General features: G+C 40.5%; 1 protein-coding gene across 1 annotated transcript; it reads left to right on the top strand.

The window, feature by feature from the left end:
* Positions 1–20,741: 20,741 nt before the first annotated feature.
* LOC144616303 (olfactory receptor 12D1-like) lies at positions 20,742–21,695 on the top strand. Its single transcript, XM_078446478.2, has one exon. The coding sequence runs from the start codon at positions 20,742–20,744 to the stop codon at positions 21,693–21,695; it is 954 nt and encodes a 317-aa protein (XP_078302604.2).
* Positions 21,696–22,097: the final 402 nt, after the last annotated feature.

Below are 22,097 nucleotides of genomic sequence, written 5' to 3'. Positions count from 1 at the left end.
CGAGCTGTCCAAAGAAAAGATAAATGGGAAAATCTAGCCTGATTATGTTAAATAAAGCATGCCTAGGTAGCGTAATGGAAACATGAACCCATGGGACACCAGCCATAGAATCCTCATGTTCAATTTGTTTTCAGGATGTCAGTTCTAAAACTGATTTATGTATTCTTATGAATTCCCTAATAAAATCAAGGATAGAAATACGTCTATATTACCCATATATTGGGTACATGACTACTACTTAGAGCTGTTTATCTGTGTAGTTCTTCTAAGTTAATGTATTTTAACGTGAGGAATAAAATTCTTATCCTGTTTTATTTTGAGGTATTGAATTTGAACCACAGTTAATAGGATGAGCAATGGTAATTTACAAAAGAATTAAAGGAATTTTTAATCAGTATGTATCCCTCTAAGCAGGAGGCAAGTAAGTGGTTAAAACAAATGATTTAAGCACTGATAAACATGGATAAATTAGCCAATGGTTTTTCTAATGAGTTTTGGAACCTCTATCTCCAGTGATGTTTTTAAGTCAACTGGACAAATGATAAAGGAATGCTCTTAAATATTTCTGAGTGTGGGAACAGACTAGAAAAAAAAAAAAAAACTCAGAATCCCTCTCTAGCTAATTAGTATTTTATTTTTACCACAATCTTAGTCACAACAAAGGATGAGTTTCAAAACCCTACCTATTTTTCTATTTTCTTTTCTTATTTCTATGATTTTTTCACAGATTATAAATAATGCCGTATGATGTAATACCGGGGAAACGTTCAGAATTCATCAAAATGTTGTGTTTTCTTTACTTGTCACCAAGCCAATACATAGCAAAAGACACTAAGTCATAATTGCTGAGGCATTTCTGGAGCCAATGTTGGGAGGCACTATGTTCCCTACTTTCTAAGTCCTGGGAGCGGCCACTGGGCCTGGGGGATGGTGGGAGAAGCATTTATGACCCTATAGAGATGCAGATAAAGACTGTGACTGGCTTGTATGAGCTCAGGGACTGACTGTTCAAATTCTCTGCATCCACTTTTGTGAACACAAACAATGTGGTTTGACCTCATCCACTGTTTTTGGTCCCCCAATTCTACTTTTGTTTATTAAAAAAAATAAAATGTGTCTGTGGAGAAGGCATTTCTACCCTGAACTGTCTCCAGCCCATCATTTCTGTTGATCAGAATTGTTTACAAAATCCAAGCTCCACGCAGGCCGTGAACCAAAGAAGAACACGTCATTATCTGGTTGGCTACTGCTGCATAACACACTAGCATCCCCAAACACAGAAGCTGAAGACACCTATGCCAGGAAGTTGCATTCTTCTGAGGCTCAGGAATTGGCAAGAACACGGCAGGGAAGGGCTGGTTCTCCTTGATCATGTTTGTGCCGTGGCTGAGCTGACGTGAGCATCCTCGCGTGGAAGAGCTGAGAGCTGGCAAAGTCTCTGTCTGGGTCTCCCTTGGTCCGCTCTCTCCAAGTGGCTGTTCTGTGCTTTTGCAGCATGGAGGCCTCAGGCTTGACACTCTACGTGGGGGCCAACAGACCACGGCAAAAGCTGCCAGTCATCTCTCCAACAAACCCAAGAACCAGTATTGACATCACTTGTACTATTCTCTCTTGGACAAAATAGTCACAGGCCTAACAAATCAGGAAGAGGAAATCCCCACCTTTAACTGGAAAAAACAAGAAATATTTTGCAGATATTCTTAATCCACCATAGTCCTAATTCTGACTTCTAATAATTAACATTGTCCCCACATACTTACCCTCCCTCCAAATAATCCTAAAATCTCTTCCCATTACAACATCAGTCAGAATCTATGTCTTTTCACCTACATTGGGTCATGGTATAGATGGGGCTTTTCGGGTACAGTTCCTCAAGTATGTTTGCTTTTGATCTAAAGAACTTCAAACTAAAGGGTCAAATTATCTGCCCTAGATAGAGACAGACATAGATTTAGGAATATTATAGAATATTTTTCACTTGTGAGAAAAAGAGGAAATGCTGGCATTTGTGACAATGTGGATACACCTTCAGGGTATAATGCCAAATGAAATAAGTCAGTCAGAGAAAGATAAATACCATATCTTTCACTTATGTGTGGAATCTGAAAACACAAGATAAAGAAAAACAAACAAACAGACAGACATACACATAAACAAAGAGAACAAACTGGTGTTTGCCAGAGGGCAGGGAGGTGGGTGGAAGGGTGCAATAGGAGAAGGGGATTAAGGGATACAAACTCCCAATTATAGAGAAAATAAATCACAGAGATTTAAAGTACAGTAGAAGGAATACAGTCAACAATATTATAATAACTTCATATGGTGACATATAGTAACTGCAATAATCGTGGTAGGAAATTCCATAACGCATATATATGTTGAATCACAGTGTAATTCCACAGCGTGAAAGGTATGAGGTGCATGGAAATAAACTGAGGGAGAAAAAACAGCAGTGCTTTGGAGGGGAGGGAACCCATTCTGTGGAGAGACAAAGGGGAGAGAAAGTGAGAGGGGTTGAGAAAGTGTTGCATTTAGTTCATACTAGAAGAAAACCTCTCTGGACACACACTGGGGAGTGAGAAGTACTGGGTGTCCCAGTTCTTTTTTTGCAGTATGTGGACTTCAAATTCTGAGATTTTGGAAGTGGGTGACTTTCTCAGGAGCGGAGCTGTGGCGTCTGCTCCTGGGGAGAAGGAGACTGGCTCATAGTGCATAGTGTGGTGTAGCAATCTCTGGGGTGAAGCGGAAAAGAGCAGTCCTCTTCCTGGAGTGCTTGGAAAGAGGGTATATTGCCTCACCAAGGACAAAAGGCTCTGCAAGTGCCAGTAAAAGGTCTTTCATCAGAAGGGGACAGAGGCTCACCTTGGAGGAAAATAACCTTTGCTGCATTTAGCAGTGCTACCCCCAAATATTCCATGCAATGCACAGGTGTGGGACAGTTTTTCAGGGACAAAGGAATTCATATAGTGTGGACAGTCTCTACTCCAAGGTAGAGAAGTGTGTCCGTGCAGTGCAAGGTCCTTTAAAACTTCAAATATTGAATCCCAGCTGTACAGGTAACACAATGGCACTAAATTCATATCTATCTATAATCACTCTGCATGTAAATGGACTAAATACTCCAATTAAAGACATAGGGTTGAATGGATGAAAAAACAAAAACAACATGCATCTATATGCTGCCTACAAGAGACTCACTTTAGCCCTAAGGACATCTGCAGATTGAAAGTGAGGGGATGGAGAACCATCCATCATGCTAAGGACAACAAAAGAAATTTGGAGTAGCCATATCTGTATCAGAAAAAACAGACCTTATTTTTTTTTAATGTTTCTATATTAATTTTTGAGAGAGAAGGAGCACAAGCAGAGGGGTGGGACAGAAAGAGAGACACACAGAAATTGAAGCAGGCTCCAGGCTTTGAGCTGTCAGCACAGAGCCCAATGTGAGGTTCAAACCCACGGACTGTAAGATCATGACCCCAGCTGAAGTCAGATGCCCAATCAACTGGGCCACCCAGGAGCCTAAAACAAACAAGATTTTAAAACAACTGTAACAAGAGATGAAGAAGGGCATTAGATCATAATTAAGGGGACTATCCAGCAAGAAGATCTGACAATTATAAATATTTATGTCTCCAACTTGGTACACCTAAATATATAAATCAATTAATCACAAACATAAAGAAACTCATTGATAATAATACAAAAAAGTAGGGACCTTAATACCACACTTACATCAACGGACAGAATATCTAAGCAGATAACCAACAAAGAAACAATGCCTTTGAATGACCTATTGAGCCAGATGGACTTAACATATATATTCAGAACATTTCATCCTAAAGCAGCAGAATACAATTCTTCTCAAGGGCACATGGATAGATCACATACTGGGCCACAAATCAGCCCTCAATAGGTACAAAAAGATCAAGATCATACTATGCATTTTTTAAGAATACAGTACTATGAATCTTGAGATCAACCACAAGTAAAAAATTGGAAACAAGCCCTTAAATACATGGAGGTTAAACAACATCCCACTAAAGAATGAATAGGTTACTTAGGAAATTAAAGAAGAAATTAAAAAAATACATGGTAGCAAATGAAAATGAAAACACAACCGTCCAAACCCTTGGGATACCTCAAAGGCAGTCCTAAGAGGAAAGTATACTGCAATTCAGGCCCATATCAAGAAGCAAGAAAGGTCCCAAATACACAACCTAACATTACATCTAAAGGAGCTAGAAAAGGAGCACCAAATGAAGTCTAGAGTCAGCAGAAAAAGGGAAACAATAAAGATTAGAGCAGAAATAAGTGATATACATCAAACAAAAAGAAATATAACAGATAAATGAAACTAAATGCTGCTTCATTAAAAGAATAAAATTGATAAACCTCTAGTCAACTTTTCAAAAAGAAAAAAAAGAACACAAATAGATAAAATCACAAATAAAAGAGGAGAGATCACAACCAGCACAGCAGAACAAGCAATCATAAGAGAACACTATGAAAATTTAGATGCCAATAAACTACGCAGTCTGGAAGAAATGGACAAATTTCTAGAAACTCATACAACACCAAAACTCAAACAGGAAAAAATAGAAAATTTGAAGGGACCCATAATCAGTAAATAAATTGAACTGGTTATCAAAAATCACCCAACAAACAAGAGTCCTGGGCCAGATGGCTTCCCAGGGTATTTCTACAAGACACTTAAAAAAGGGTTCACACCCATGGTGGAACAGCATGGAAGGTTTTTGTTTTTGTTTTTGTTTTTTGCCATCTCTCATCCCTAACATGCAGCCAGATCAACACTAAACCATCTTCCACACCTAGAAAACTGATATGAGGATTCACACACAATCTGCACAACCTGAACCACAGATCTTGGCAGGTACGCAGCACAGAGAGGTGAACTGGGGGAGAGAGAAGCCATAGAGGGCAAGGAGCTGTTTTTGCTTGTGGAGAGAGGACACAGACTAGGGGGAGAATACAGGAAAAGTACCCCCCACCCAAAGCAGCTGGAGAGAAAGTGGAAAAGAGGAAACAGCTGCAGGGAATGACCTAAAAATGGAGAAAGGAGAAAGTAGAGGGTTTAAATTCCAGTAAGAATCTATAAACAGGGGGAGCGCAGAGACTGAAACTCCACAGCTTGATACCTGGCAGTACTCTGGTGGGAAGGGCAAATCCCCAGGAGGAGGGTGGAGTCCAGGGGTTTTCAGGTCACATGGGGAGAGGCAGTTCCCCTGCTGGGAGGACACTGGGTAGAGGCTGCGCAGTCACCCCACAGGAAAAGGTCCCAGCAGACCCCAGAGAACATCCACATTCGCTTGTGCTGGAACAAGGTTGTTAAGGGTGAATCCTGGTGCCAGATTTGTATTGTGATTTATTATAAACACTGAAACACTACTGCTACACAATGACGTGAACTTTTTCTGGGGCGGGCAGACACCCAGTCACAATCTCCGGGCATTAGCAATAGCATGGTCCTGTGAACATTCCTGGGGCAGGCCACACATGGCCATTGCTCAGTGAAACCCTGTTCTACAGGATTTAAGTGGGCAAAAGCCTCAGTCACTCAGAAGTGAGGGGTTGGGAATCACAGCTGCATCTGAGATAAAACTCAGGAGGGAGATGCCGTGTGTCAGCCTTATGGTTTGATCACGAATAGTGCAGAAGCAGGGAGAGACAGAAGCCAGAGACAAAGGAGGGGTGCTTGACTGCCGGTCAGGGAGAGCACAGAGTTCTGATACTAGAGACTGGATAGCTGGGTGATGCCATTTCACCCCTCCTGTGCATGTGCATACCTGCCTACAAGCACCACAAAATTCCACCCCAGTAAGCTAAGCAATGCCATCTAGTGGAGAATGGAGCCTTTACACTAAGCCCCACCCAACTGGGCCAACTGCGCTCTTGAGGAACAAAACAAGTCAACCCACCTGCAGTTTTATTCAGACTATGAACCTCTTCATAGTTTGACTTCTAGGGGAAACCAGAGGTAATTTCAATAATATTTCATTCTCTTCACAGGTCCATCTATATATTTTTTTCTTTTTCTTTTCTCATTCTTGAATACAGAATGAGAAAAAATTATTTTTATTTTCCATTTTAATAAAAAAGATTTTTCTATAATTTTTCTACTATAGTTTTTACATTATTGTAATTTTTTAAAATTCTATCTACTATCATTTCATTTTATTCTATTTTATTGCATTCATTTTTCAAATTTTCAAAAGTTTTCTTTTTCTCTTTTTTCTTTTCTATCTGTCCCTTTTTTCTCTAATCTATCAAGTTTCCTTCGACAACCAGACCAAACACACCTAGGATCCATCCTTTGATTTTTTTGTGTGTTTTTAATTTTTTTTTTACTGTTTTCTTTCCCTTTCTTTCTTCAAAATGATAAAACAAAGGAATTCACCCCAAAAGAAAGAACAAGAGAAAATGACAACCAATGACTTTATCAAAAAAGATACAAGCAAGATGTCTGAACCAGAATTTAGAATCACAATAGTAAGAATACTAGCTAGGGTTGAAAATGTATTAGAATCCCTTTCTGCAGAGATAAAAGTAAAAGCTACTCAGAATGAAATAAAAAATGCCATAACTAGCTGCATTTTCAAGTGGGTGCCACAGCGGCAGGGATGGATGAAACAGGAGCGAATCAGTGATAGAGAAGACAAACTTATGGAGAATAATGAAGCAGGAAAAAAAGAGGCACAGTAAGGCAAAAGAGCACAATATAAAATTAGAGAACTCAGTGACTCATTAAAAAAGGAATAATATCTGAATCATAGGGGTCCCAGGAGATGAAGAGAGAGAAAAGGGTGTAGAAGGTTTATGTGAACAAATCATAGTAGAAAACTTTGCTAACCTGGGGAAAGAACAGACCTCAAAATCCAGGAAACACAGAGGACTCCCATTAGATTCAACAAAAACCAACCATCAACAAGGCATATCATAGTCAAATTCACAAAATACTAAGGCTAGCAAAAAATCATGAAGCATAAAGGGAAAAGGAGTCCTTAAACTACAAGTGAAGACAGATTAGGTTTGCAGCAGACCTATCCACAGACTCTACACATGCCAGAAAGCAGCGGCAGGATATAGTCAATGTACTGAATCAGAAAAAATGTAAAACCAAGAATTCTTTATCCAGGCAGACTGTCATTCAAAATACAAGAAGAGATGTAAAAAAAAAAAAAAAAACAGTTTCTCAAACAAATAAAAATTAAAGGAGTTAATGACCACTAATCCAGCCCTGCAAGAAATTTTAAGGGTGACTCTATGAGGGGAGAAAAGATGAAAAATAAAAATAAAAAGAGGGGCGCCTGGGTGGCTCAGTTGGATGGACATCCAACTTCAGCTCAGGTCATGATCTCACAGTCCGTGAGTTCGAGCCCCACGTCAGGCTCTGTGCTGACAGTTCAGAGTGTGGAGCCTGCTTCAGATTCTGTGTCTCCCTCTCTCTCTGCCCCTCCCCTGCTCATGCTCTGTGTCTCTCTGTCTCAAAAATAAATAAAAACATTTTAAAAATTTTTAATAAAAAATAAATAAAAAGACCAAAAGCAACAAAGAATATAAAGGACCAGAGAAGACCACCAAAAACTCAAAACCTACAGGTAACATAATGGCAATAAATTCATATCGTTCAGGACTCACTCTAAACATCAGTGGACTGAACACTCCAAGCAAAAGACATAGGATAACAGAATTGATAAGAAAATAAGACCCATCTTTATGCTGTTTACAAGATACCCGTTTTAGACCTAAAGACACTTACAGATTGAAAGTAAGGGGATGGAGAACCATCTTTCATGATAATGACTTCCAAAACAAAGCCAGAGTAGCCATACTTTTGTCAAAGAATCTAGATTTTAAAAGAAAGACTATAACAAGAGATGAGGAAGGGCATTATATCATAATTAAGGGGTCAATCCACCAAGAAGATCTAACAATTGTAAACACTTATGCTCCAAACATGAGACACCAAAACATATAAATCACTTAATCAAAACCATAAACTCACTGACAATAATGCCATAACAGTAGGGGTCTCAACACCCCACTTATAGCACTGGACAGATCATCTAAACAACAAGGAAATAATGGGTTTGAATGACACACTGGGCCAGAAGGACTTCACAGATATATTCAGAATATTTCATCCTAAAGCAGAATACACATTCTTCTCGAGTGCACATGAAACATTCTCCACAATAGATCACATACTGGGACACAAATAAGCCCTCAACAAGTACTAAAAGATCGATATCATACCATGCATATTTTCAGACCAAAACGCCATTAAACTCGAAATCAAACCACAAGAAAAAATTTAGAAAGATAAAATACTGGGAGACTAAAGAACATCCTACTAAAGAATGAATGACTAACTAAGAAGTTAAAGAGGAAATTAAAAAGTACATGGAAGTCAATGGAAATGACAGCCCAAAACCTAGGGGACACAAAAAGTTGGTCATAAGAGGTAAACATATAGCAATCTGGGCCTTCCTATAGAAGGAATAAAGATTTCAAATACACAACCTAACCTTACATCTTAAAAGCTGGAAAAAGAACAGCAAATAAAACGCCAAACCAGTAGAAGACAGGAAATAATAAAGATTAGAGCAGAAATCAATGCTATTTTAAAAAACAACAAACGGTAGAATGGATCAATGAAACCAGAAGTTGGTTCTTTGAAAGAATTAACAAAATTGATAAACCTCTAGCCAGTTTGACCAAAAAGAAAAAGGGAAGGACCCAAATAAATAAAATCAAGAAGGAAAGAAGAGAGATTACAACCAACACTGCAGAAACACAAACAATAATAGGAGAATATTATGAGAAATTATACACCAAAAAAATTAGCAATCTGGAAGAAATGGACAAATTCCTGGAAACATATAAACGACCAAACCTGAAACAAAAAGAAATAGAAAAGTGGAACAGACCCATACCAGTAAAGGAATCAAATCAGTAATCAAAAATCTCCCAACAAACAAGAGTCCAGGGCCAGATAGCTTTCCAGGGGAATTCTACCAAACATTTAAAGAAGAGCTAACACCTATTATTTTGGAGCTGTTTCAAAAAATAGACATGGGAGGAAACTCATTTTACAAGGCCAGCATTACCTTGATTCCAAAGCCGGACAGAGACCCCACTAAAAAGGAGAACTACAGACCAATTTCCCTGATGGATGCAAGAATCCTTAAGTTACTAGCCAACTGGATCCAACAATACATTAAAAGAATTATTCACAATGACCAAGTGGGATTTATGCCTGGGATGCAGGGCTGGTTCAATATCCACAAAATAATCAATGTGATACATCACATTAATAAAAGAAAGGACAAGAACCACATGATCCTCTCAATAGATGCAGAGAAAGCATTGGACAAAATACAGCATCTTTTCTTGATAAAAACCCTCAAGAAAGTACAGTTAGAAGGGTATCTCAAGATCATAAAGCCATATATGAAAGACCCACCACTAATATCTTCATCAAAAACTGAGAACTTTCCCTGTAAGGTCAGGAACGTGACAGGGATGCCCATTCTCACCACTGTTATTCAACATAGTATTGGAAATCCTAGCCTCAGCAGTCAGACAACACAAAGGAATAAAAGGCATCCAAATAGTCAAGGAGGAATTCAGACTTGCACTCTTCGCAGATGACATGATACTCTATGGAAAACCCAAAAGATCCCACTAAAAAAAAAACAAAAAACTGCTAGAGTGGATCCATGAATTCAGCAAAGTCATAGGATATAAAATCAATGCACACAGGTTCTGGAAGATGGCGGCGTAGGAGGACGCGGGGCTCACCGCACGTCATGCTGATCACTTAGATTCCACCTACACCTGCCTAAAGAACCCAGAAAACCGCCAGAGGATTAGCAGAACGGAGTCTCCGGAGTCAAGCGCAGACGAGAGGCCCACGGAAGAGGGGAGGAAGGGCGGCGAGGCGGTGCGCGCTCCACGGACCGGCGGGAGGGAGCCGGGGCGGAGGGGCGGCTCGCCGGCCAAGCGGAGCCCCCGAGTCTGGCTGGCAAAAGCGGAGGGGCCGGACGGACTGTGTTCCGACAGCAAGCGCGACTCAGCGTCTGGGAGGTCAGAAGTGAACAGCTCTGCTCGGAAAGCGGGAAGGCTGGAGGACAGAGGGAGGGAGAGCTGCCGAGCCCCCGGACGGCAGAGCTCAGCTTGGCGGGGAACGAAGGCGCCGGCGCCATCTCCCCCGCCCATCCCCCAGCCAAAATCCCAAAGGGAACCGGTTCCTGCCAGGGAACTTGCTCGCTCCGCGCAAACACCCAACTCTGTGCTTCTGCGGAGCCAAACCTCCGGCAGCGGATCTGACTCCCTCCCGCTGCCACAGGGCCCCTCCTGAAGTGGATCACCTAAGGAGAAGCGAGCTAAGCCTGCCCCTCCTGCCCCCGTGCACCTTGCCTACCCACCCCAGCTAATACGCCAGATCCCCAGCAACACAAGCCTGGCAGTGTGCAAGTAGCCCAGATGGGCCACGCCACCCCACAGTGAATCCCGCCCCTAGGAGAGGGGAAGAGAAGGCACACACCAGTCTGACTGTGGCCCCAGCGGTGGGCTGGGGGCAGACATCGGGTCGGACTGCGGCCCCGCCCACTAACTCCAGTTATACACCAGAGCACAGGGGAAGTGCACTGCAGGTCCTCACCACGCCAGGGACTCTCCAAAATGACCAAACGGAAGAATTCCCCTCAGAAGAATCTCCAGGAAATAACAACAGCTAATGAACTGATCAAAAAGGATTTAAAAAATATAACAGAAAGTGAATTTAGAATAATAGTCATAAAATTAATCGCTGGGCTTGAAAACAGTATACAGGACAGCAGAGAATCTCTTGCCACAAAGATCGAGGGACTCAGGAACAGTCACGAGGAGCTGAAAAACGCTTTAAATGAAATGCAAAACAAAATGGAATCCACGATGGCTCGGCTTGAAGAGGCAGAGGAGAGAATAGGTGAACTAGAAGATAAAGTTATGGAGAAAGAGGAAGCTGAAAGAAAGAGAGATAAAAAAATCCAGGAGTATGAGGGGAAAATTAGAGAACTAAGTGATACACTAAAAAAAAATAATATACGCATAATTGGTATCCCAGAGGAGGAAGAGAGAGGGAAAGGTGCTGAAGGGGTACTTGAACAAATTATAGCTGAGAACTTCCCTGAACTGGGGAAGGAAAAAGGCATTGAAATCCAAGAGGCACAGAGAACTCCCTTCAGACGTAACTTGAATCGATCTTCTGCACGACATATCATAGTGAAACTGGCAAAATACAAGGATAAAGAGAAAATTCTGAAAGCAGCAAGGGATAAACGTGCCCTCACATATAAAGGGAGACCTATAAGACTCGTGACTGATCTCTCCTTTGAAACTTGGCAGGCCAGAAAGGCTTGGCACGATATCTACAGTGTGCTAAACAGAAAAAATATGCAGCCGAGAATCCTTTATCCAGCAAGTCTGTCATTTAGAATAGAAGGAGAGATAAAGGTCTTCCCAAACAAACAAAAACTGAAGGAATTTGTCACCACGAAACCAGCCCTACAAGAGATCCTAAGGGGGATCCTGTGAGACAAAGTACCAGAGACATCACTACAAGCATAAAACATACAGACATCACAATGACTCTAAACCCATATCTTTCTATAATAACACTGAATGTAAATGGATTAAATGCGCCAACTAAAAGACATAGGGTATCAGAATGGATAAAAAAGCAAGACCCATCTATTTGCTGTCTACAAGAGACTCATTTTAGATCTGAGGACACCTTTAGATTGAGAGTGAGGGGATGGAGAACTATCTATCATGCTCCTGGAAGCCAAAAGAAAGCTGGAGTAGCCATACTTATATCAGACAAACTAGACTTTAAATTAAAGGCTGTAACAAGAGATGAAGAAGGGCATTATATAATAATCACAGGGTCTATCCACCAGGAAGAGCTAACTATTATAAATGTCTATGCGCCAAATACCCGAGCCCCCAGATATATAAAACAATTACTCATAAACATAAGCAACCTTATTGATAAGAATGTGGTCATTGCAGGGGACTTTAACACCCCACTTACAGAAATGGATAGATCATCTAGACACACAGTCAATAAAGAAACAAGGGCCCTGAATGATACATTGGATCAGATGGACTTGACAGATATATTTAGAACTCTGCATCCCAAAGCAACAGAATATACTTTCTTCTCGAGTGCACATGGAACATTCTCCAAGATAGATCATATACTGGGTCACAAAACAGCCCTTCATAAGTTTACAAGAATTGAAATTATACCATGCATACTTTCAGACCACAATGCTATGAAGCTTGAAATCAACCACAGGAAAAAGTCTGGAAAACCTCCAAAAGCATGGAGCTTAAAGAACACCCTACTAACGAATGAGTGGGTCAACCAGGCAATTAGAGAAGAAATTAAAATATACATGGAAACAAACGAAAATGAAAATACAACAATCCAAACGCTTTGGGATGCAGCGAAGGCAGTCCTGAGAGGAAAATACATTGCAATCCAGGCCTATCTCAGGAAACAAGAAAAATCCCAAATACAAAATCTAACAGCACACCTAAAGGAAATAGAAGCAGAACAGCAAAGGCAGCCTAAACCCAGCAGAAGAAGAGAAATAATAAAGATCAGAGCAGAAATAAACAATATAGAATCTAAAAAAACTGTAGAGCAGATCAACGAAACCAAGAGTTGGTTTTTTGAAAAAATAAACAAAATTGACAAACCTCTAGCCAGGCTTCTCAAAAAGAAAAGGGAGATGACCCAAATAGATAAAATCATGAATGAAAATGGAATGATTACAACCAATCCCTCAGAGATACAAACAATTATCAGGGAATACTATGAAAAATTATATGCCAGCAAATTGGACAACCTGGAAGAAATGGACAAATTTCTAAACACCCACACTCTTCCAAAACTCAATCAGGAGGAAATAGAAAGCTTGAACAGACCCATAACCAGCGAAGAAATTGAATCGGTTATCAAAAATCTCCCAACAAATAAGAGTCCAGGACCAGATGGCTTCCCAGGGGAGTTCTACCAGACGTTTAAAGCAGAGATAATACCTATCCTTCTCAAGCTATTCCAAGAAATAGAAAGGGAAGGAAAACTTCCAGACTCATTCTATGAAGCCAGTATTACTTTGATTCCTAAACCAGACAGAGACCCAGTAAAAAAAGAGAACTACAGGCCAATATCCCTGATGAATATGGATGCAAAAATTCTTAATAAGATACTAGCAAATCGAATTCAACAGCATATAAAAAGAATTATTCACCATGATCAAGTGGGATTCATTCCTGGGATGCAGGGCTGGTTCAACATTCGCAAATCGATCAACGTGATACATCACATTAACAAAAAAAAAGAGAAGAACCATATGATCCTGTCAATCGATGCAGAAAAGGCCTTTGACAAAATCCAGCACCCTTTCTTAATAAAAACCCTTGAGAAAGTCGGGATAGAAGGAACATACTTAAAGATCATAAAGGCCATTTATGAAAAGCCCACAGCTAACATCATCCTCAATGGGGAAAAACTGAGAGCTTTTTCCCTGAGATCAGGAACACGACAGGGATGCCCACTGTCACCGCTCTTGTTTAACATAGTGCTGGAAGTTCTAGCATCAGCAATCAGACAACAAAAGGAAATCAAAGGCATCAAAATTGGCAAAGATGAAGTCAAGCTTTCGCTTTTTGCAGATGACATGATATTATACATGGAAAATCTGATAGACTCCACCAAAAGTCTGCTAGAACTGATCCATGAATTCAGCAAAGTTGCAGGATACAAAATCAATGTGCAGAAATCAGTTGCATTCTTATACACTAACAATGAAGCAACAGAAAGACAAATGAAGAAACTGATCCCATTCACAATTGCACCAAGAAGCATAAAATACCTAGGAATAAATCTAACCAAAGATGTAAAAGATCTGTATGCTGAAAACTATAGAAAGCTTATGCAGGTAATTGAAGAAGATATAAAGAAATGGAAAGACATTCCCTGCTCATGGATCGGAAGAATAAATATTGTCAAAATGTCAATACTACCCAAAGCTATCTACACATTCAATGCAATCCCAATCAAAATTGCACCAGCATTCTTCTCGAAACTAGAACAAGCAATCCTAAAATTCATATGGAACCACAAAAGGCCCCGAATAGCCAAAATAATTTTGAAGAAGAAGACCAAAGCAGGAGGCATCACAATCCCAGACTTTAGCCTCTACTACAAAGCTGTCATCATCAAGTCAGCATGGTATTGGCATAAAAACAGACACATAGACCAATGGAATAGAATAGAAACCCCAGAACTAGACCCACAAACGTATGGCCAACTCATCTTTGACAAAGCAGGAAAGAACATCCAATGGAAAAAAGACAGTCTCTTTAACAAATGGTGCTGGGAGAACTGGACAGCAACATGCAGAAGGTTGAAACTAGACCACTTTCTCACACCATTCACAAAAATAAACTCAAAATGGATAAAGGACCTGAATGTGAGACAGGAAACCATCAAAACCTTAGAGGAGAAAGCAGGAAAAGACCTCTCTGACCTCAGCCGTAGCAATCTCTTACTCGGCACATCCCCAAAGGCAAGGGAGTTAAAAGCAAAAGTGAATTACTGGGACCTTATGAAGATAAAAAGCTTCTGCACAGCAAAGGAAACAACCAACAAAACTAAAAGGCAACCAACGGAATGGGAAAAGATATTTGCAAATGACACAACGGACAAAGGGCTAGTATCCAAAATCTATAAAGAGCTCATCAAACTCCACACCCGAAAAACAAATAACCCAGTGAAGAAATGGGCAGAAAACATGAATAGACACTTCTCTAAAGAAGACATCCGGATGGCCAACAGGCACATGAAAAGATGTTCAACGTCGCTCCTTATCAGGGAAATACAAATCAAAACCACACTCAGATATCACCTCACGCCAGTCAGAGTGGCCAAAATGAAGAAATCAGGAGACTATAGATGCTGGAGAGGATGTGGAGAAACGGGAACCCTCTTGCACTGTTGGTGGGAATGCAAATTGGTGCAGCCGCTCTGGAAAGCAGTGTGGAGGTTCCTCAGAAAATTAAAAATAGACCTACCCTATGACCCAGCAATAGCACTGCTAGGAATTTACCCAAGGGATACAGGAGTACTGATGCATAGGGGCACCTGTACCCCAATGTTTATAGCGGCACTCTCAACAATAGCCAAATTATGGAAAGAGCCTAAATGTCCATCAACTGATGAATGGATAAAGAAATTGTGGTTTATATACACAATGGAATACTACGTGGCAATGAGAAAAAATGAAATATGGCCTTTTGTAGCAACATGGATGGAACTGGAGAGTGTGATGCTAAGTGAAATAAGCCATACAGAGAAAGACAGATACCATATGGTTTCACTCTTATGTGGATCCTGAGAAACATAACAGAAACCCATGGGGGAGGGGAAGGAGAAAAAAAAAAAAAAAAAAAAAAAAAGAGGCTAGAGTGGGAGAGAGCCAAAGCATAAGAGACTGTTAAAAACTGAGAACAAACTGAGGGTTGATGGGGGGTGGGAGGGAGGGCAGGGTGGGAGGGAGGGCAGGGTGGGTGATGGGTATTGAGGAGGGCACCTTTTGGGATGAGCACTGGGTGTTGTATGGAAACCAATTTGACAGGAAATTTCATATATTAAAAAAAAAAAAAAGAAAAAAAAAATAAAAACTTAATTTAAATAAAAAAAAAAATAAATAAAAAAAAAAAATAAATAAAATCAATGCACAGAAATCAGTTGCATTTCTACACACCATAATGAAGCAACAGAAAGAGAAATCAAGGAATTGACCCCATTGACAATTGAACCAAAACCATAAAATACCTAGGAATAAATCTAACCAAAGAGGTGAAAAATCTATAAACTGAAAACTATAGAAAGCTTTGAAATAAATTGAAAACACCAAAAAATGGAAAAATATTCCATGCTCCTCAATTGGAAGAACAAATTTTGTTTAATATCACTACTACCCAAAGAAATCTATATATTCAAAGCAATCACTGTCAAAATAACACCAGCATTCTTCACAGAGCTAGAACAAACAATCCTAAAAGTTGTATGGAACCACAAAAGACCCCAAATAGCCAAAGTATTCATGAAAAAGAAAACAAAAGCTGAAGGCATCACAATCCCAGACACCAAGACATATTACAAAGCTGTAATCATCAAGACAGTATGGTATTGATACAAAAACAGACATTCAGATCAATGGAATAGAACAGAGAACCCAGAGATGGACCCACAAATGTATGGCCAACTAATCTTTGACAAAGCAGGAAGAATATCCAATAGAATAAAGACAGTCTCTTCAGCAAGTGGTGCTGGGAAAACTGGACAGTGACACACAGAAGAATGAACCTGGACCACTTTCTTACACCATACACAAAAATAAACTCAAAATGGATGAAACACCTAAAGAAAGCCTTCAAAATCCTAGAGGAGAAAGCAGACAAAAACCTCTGACCTCAGCTGCACCAACTTCTCACTCAACATGTCTCTGAGGGAAAGGAAAGCAAGAGCAAAAATGAACTATTGGAACCTCATAAAAATAAAAAACTTCTTCACAGCGAAGGAAACAATCAGCAAAAGTAAAAGGCAACCGACAGAATGGGAGAACATATTTGCAAATGACATATCAGATAAACGGTTAGTATCCAAAATATATAAAGAACTTATCGAACTCAACACCCCTCAAAAGAACAAATAATCCAGGGAAGAAATGGGCAAAAGACATGAATAGACACCTCCAAAGACATCCAGATGGCTAACAGACACATAAGAAAATGCTCAACATCACTCATCATCAGGGAAATACAAATCAAAACCACACTGAGATACCACCTCACACCTGTCAGAATGGCTAACATAACAACTCAGGCAACAACAGATATTGGCAAGGATGTGGAGAGAGAAGATCTCTTTTGCACTGCTGGTGGGAATGCAGACTAGTTGCATCCGCTCTGGAAAACAGTATGGAGGTTCCTCAAAAAATTAAAAATAGAACTACCCTATGATGTAGCAATTGCACTATTAGGTATTTATCCAAGGGATACAGGTGTGATGTTTCAAAGGAGCACATGCACCCCAATGTATATAGCACCACCATCAACAATGGCCAAAGTATGCAAAGAGCCAAAATGTCCTCTGATAGATGAATGGATAAAGAAGATGTGGTATATATATATACAATGGAGTATTACTCAGCAATAAAAAAGAATGAAATCTTGCCATTTGCAACAATGTGGATGGAACTAGAGGGCATTATGCTAAGCAAAATTAGTCAGAGGAAGACAAATATCATATGACTTCACTCATATGAGGAATTTGAGATACAAAACCGATGAACATATGGGAAGGGAAGCAAAAATAATATAAAAACAGAAAGGGGGACAAAACATAAGAGACTCTTAAATACAGAGGACAAACTGAGGGTGGCTGGAGGGGTTGTGAGTGGGGGGGATGGGCTAAATGAATAAGAGGCATTAAGGATGACACTTGTTGGAATGAGTACTGGGTGTTATACATAGGGGATGAATCACTGTTATCTACTCCTGAAATCATTGTTGTACTATATGCTAGTGAACTTGGATGTAAATTTAAAAATAAAATAATTAAAAATTTAAAATATGAAACATATACAAATATACTTGTCAATTATTCCTCAATAACACTGGGGGAAACAGCCAAATTACTTAAATCCTTTTAGCTGCCATTATCTTGTAAAGTAAATATGATGTTAGTTCATCCCTCCCTGGATATTTGGAAGAAATAAATGAGTATTTGCACATAAGGAACTCAGAACAATAGTTTCTACAATGAGATTATTTTTATTTCTATAATATGTTTAGCATATGCTTGAACAAGGAATATTTTTCTGAAGTTTATTTGTTTATTTTGAAAGAGAGGAAAGAAAGTGAGTACAGGAAGGGGAGAGAGAGAGTAGAGAGCGAGAATCCAAAGCAGGCTTCCTGTGTGGGTCCGGAGCCCATTGCCCGGCTCCATCCACAAACCATAAGTAAGCTACCTGAGCCAAAATCAAGAGCCGGCTGCTTATCTGAAGGGCCCACCCAGGCACACCCTGAAAGAGGAATTTTTATCGTGATTAATATACAATGCATTCGTGCAAAGCAACAATAATGGATCTCAACACAAAGATGGACAGGGTACATGGTGTTTATAACTGTTATAAGAAAGTTTGTATGGATGTCAAATTGCATATATTCCTGGGAAGAGGCTCACAGAATATTCTCACATAAAGGTTGCAGCAACAAGAGAGGATACACAAGGAGAGACCAGCCTCATCCCTTAGAGAAAGATGTGAGCCTTGGGATGTCTATTTTAAACAAACAAATTTAACACTATTACCAACAATGAAGAATCTAATTTGGAATAAATAAAAGCAATCCTACTTCTCCTTGTTCCTCTGTCTTGTTTTCCACAGGACCATAGTAAAAATTATGTAGAATGTTAAAGATTATCATCATCTGTACAGGTCAATGGAACACAACTGGCCTCCATTCCTTACCAAACATTGCCAGGTTTTTTTTTCAGTTTTTCAGTTTTTTTTTTTTATTTTTTTTAACGTTTATTTATTTTTCAGACAGAGAGAGACAGAGCATGAACAGGGAAGGGTCAGAGAGAGAGAGAAACACAAAGTCCAAAACAGGCTCCAGGCTCCAAGCTGTCAGCACAGAGCCTGACGTGGGACTCGAACTCACCTACCGTGAGATCACGACCTGAGCCGAAGTCGGATGCTTCACTGATGGAGCCACCCAGGCACCCCTCTCACAAAGTTTTTCAGGGAAGTTCCCATGATGACAAGGCAAGAAAAGGTAATTGAACTAAGAAAACATAGAAGGCCCCTGACAATCCTGCTGTCCATGACTCTGCAAATAAGGAAGAAACATAGAAACGAAAAACTTGGAGCAGTGGGGGCAAAAAAAAAAAAAAAAAGATGGAACTCAAGATAGCAACACCCAAGAGGAATTGTCTTGAATTGCAAGTATGGGAAAATACCCTGTTTATTCTCACAGCGATCATGCTCACACCCAGGGGACACTCTCTCCGTGTTTATATGCCTAAGGTCTGTGGCTCCTGAGAGGCAGGGAGAATGTCAGAAGGAGACAAAGACATTTCTGAACATGAAGAGCTCATGCTGCAATCCCAATACGAACAGTCACTTCAAATATCTTCCTGCCATTCTCAGCTGTTGGGAGTGTAAACCTGAAAAGCTGGGCAGGCTGTGAATCCGACAATCAGGTAAGAGAATGACTTAGGACTCGGGCTGAGAGGACCCCATATTTTCTGCATGCTTGTTTACATGCAAGTAAGCGCCCGATCTAGAGCTGGTTTCCTATTTTATGATGGATTCCTCATTGCATTTGTGGATTGTGAAGGCTCTTTATATACTTTTATTGCCATATACATTCTGAATTCAGCATGCCTGGTTTCCTAATTTTTCTCCAGATAAATATGCAATCTCTCACTATTAAAAGTGCAGTGAAATAAATCACTGATAAGAACAAGTCTGATTGGAAATTTTCCTTAAATATTAGACAGAGGTCTCTTCCCTAAATGGATTTTTGATACAATTTAGTTTGATGAGTCAGAGAACTCAAAATGATATTTGCCATATCATATATATCTTACACAGGAGAGGTAGGATTAACACTGTGCAGAACACACATGGTCATCAAAGCAAACTACTCTGACCTGCATGGAGCCAGCCTTTCACAGAGGCCCAGCACAGATTGGGTATATTCTCTAAATTCCTCCATCTCTATGGCCTAGAATCCCACAGGCTATGGAGAAGTGGTCTCTCATTAACCCACTCCAATTCCTCTCACATCAAATCTTTCTATGCTCCTCTAGGGATTTCCCCCAAACTTAGAAAGATGTGCCTTTTTAAAAATTTTTTTAATGTGTATTTCTTTTTGAGACACAGAGAGACACAGTGAGAGTGGGGGAGGGGTAGAGAGAGAGGAAGGCACAGAATCTGAAGCAAGCTCCAGGCTCTGAGTGGTAGACAGAGCCCCACATGGGACTTGAACTCACAAGCCATGAGATCATGACCTGAGCCAAAGTCGGACCCCAACCAACTGAGCCACCCAGGCGCCCAAGATTTGCCTTTTTACAAGAGGTAATCCCACACCTGGATTTTAATTCAGACCTCCTTGCATTGGTGTCATTCTTCCCTTGTCTATTTTTCTTAATTAAAAATCCTTCAGGTGCTTTCTTACAATGCCTGGATACAGCAGTCTGGGCAAGTAGTTAATTAGAGTTCATTAGAACCCCCATTAGAGTTCATTAAGGAGATGAGAGGACACTTGTATCAGAAGGTAGATGTGCACAGCCAGAGAAGATGGTAGGTTGGCTACGTGCTCTGAGTCTCTGGGAGAAAGAAACATATTAATGACAAATCAAATGAGGGGGAAAAATGGTGGACCAATGGCCCATAACCAACAGTTCACCTTAATATCTAATAGTCTAATGAGGCAAATCCTATAAAAGGTCTGATGTGGGAACTGTGTAAAACAACAATGCTCTCCCTCAAAGTACCATTGTGTAGACGGGAAAATCCTCCACTACAAAGTCTCTGATTCTCAACAGAGGTACACTCCAGAGAGTAATTCATCCTTTCTCTTAAGCGATGCTGAATCAAACCTCAGTCACTGCATTTCTCCTCCTGGGAGTCACAGACATCCAAGCACTGCAGCCTTATCTCTTCGTGGTTTTCCTTGCAATTTACGTGGTCAGTGTGGTTGGCAATGGAGCAGTCCTCCTGGTTGTCGTCTCTGATCCAAGACTCCATTTACCCATGTATTTCTTCCTGGGAAATCTGTCGTGTCTAGATATCTGCTACTCCACGGTGACACTGCCAAAGATGCTGGAGAACTTCTTCTCTACACACAAGGCAATTTCCTTCTTGGGATGCATAACCCAGCTTCACTTCTTCCACTTCCTGGGCAGCACGGAGGCCATGCTGTTGGCCGTGATGGCCTTTGACCGCTTTGTGGCCATCTGCAGGCCACTGCATTACTCTGTCATCATGAATTACCAGCTCTGTACCCAGATGGCTGTCACAGTCTGGACCATTGGTTTTTTCCATGCCCTGTTGCACTCCATGATGACCTCTCGCTTGAACTTCTGTGGTTCTCATCAGATCCATCACTTCTTCTGTGATGTCAAGCCTTTGCTGGAGTTGGCCTGCGGGAACACGGAGCTCAACCAGTGGCTTCTCAACACGGTTACCGGGACCATTGCCATGGGCCCCTTCTTCCTAACACTTCTCTCCTACTTCTCCATAATCATCTCCCTTTTCTCCAAGACCCACTCCTGTAGTGCGCTCCGCAAAGCACTGTCCACGTGTGCCTCTCACTTCATGGTGGTGATTCTTCTCTATGTTCCTGTTATCTTCATTTACATATCTCCTACCTCAGGCAGCTCCATGGACCAGGACCAGGTCGCTGCCATCATGTACACTGTGGTCACTCCTATGCTGAACCCACTGATCTATACACTGAGGAACAAGGACGTGAAGGCTGCCTTGAGTAGTGTCTTCAGTAGGAGGGGCGACCTGAACACATCTAGAGCACACTTCTAAGACAGGAAGCAATAGGCGATGATGAAGTTGGTGTGTGAGGTTAGACTGCTTCTGAGATCATGTACAATATGTGTAACAGGTGTAGTCTGAAGAAAAGATAAATGAGAAAGTCCAGATTGTGTTAAATAATGCATTGTTAGGTAGCAAAATGGAAACCTGAACCCATGGGACATCAGCCATAGAATCCTAATGTTCGGTTTTTGTTCAGGATATCACTTCATAAAACTGATTTTTTATGTATTCTTATGGATTCTCTAATGACATCAGGGATAGAAATATGCCTATATCACTCACATATTGGGTACATGAATACTACTTAGGGCTGTTTATCTGTGTGCTTCTTCTAAGTTAATGTATTCTAAGGTGAGCAATAAAATTCTTATACTGTTATATTTTGAGGAA

Source organism: Panthera onca, chromosome B2 (assembly GCF_046562875.1).
Source record: "Panthera onca isolate mPanOnc1 chromosome B2, mPanOnc1 haplotype 2, whole genome shotgun sequence".
Taxonomy (NCBI): Eukaryota; Metazoa; Chordata; class Mammalia; order Carnivora; family Felidae; genus Panthera; species Panthera onca.
The sequence above is the reverse complement of the archived record's forward strand: the minus strand, read 5'-3'. Positions and strand labels throughout refer to the sequence as shown.

Excerpts from the sequence above, each read along its gene's own strand:
- LOC144616303 (XM_078446478.2), top strand. The coding sequence starts at position 20,742 with ATGCTGAATCAAACCTCAGTCACTGCATTTCTCCTCCTGGGAGTCACA.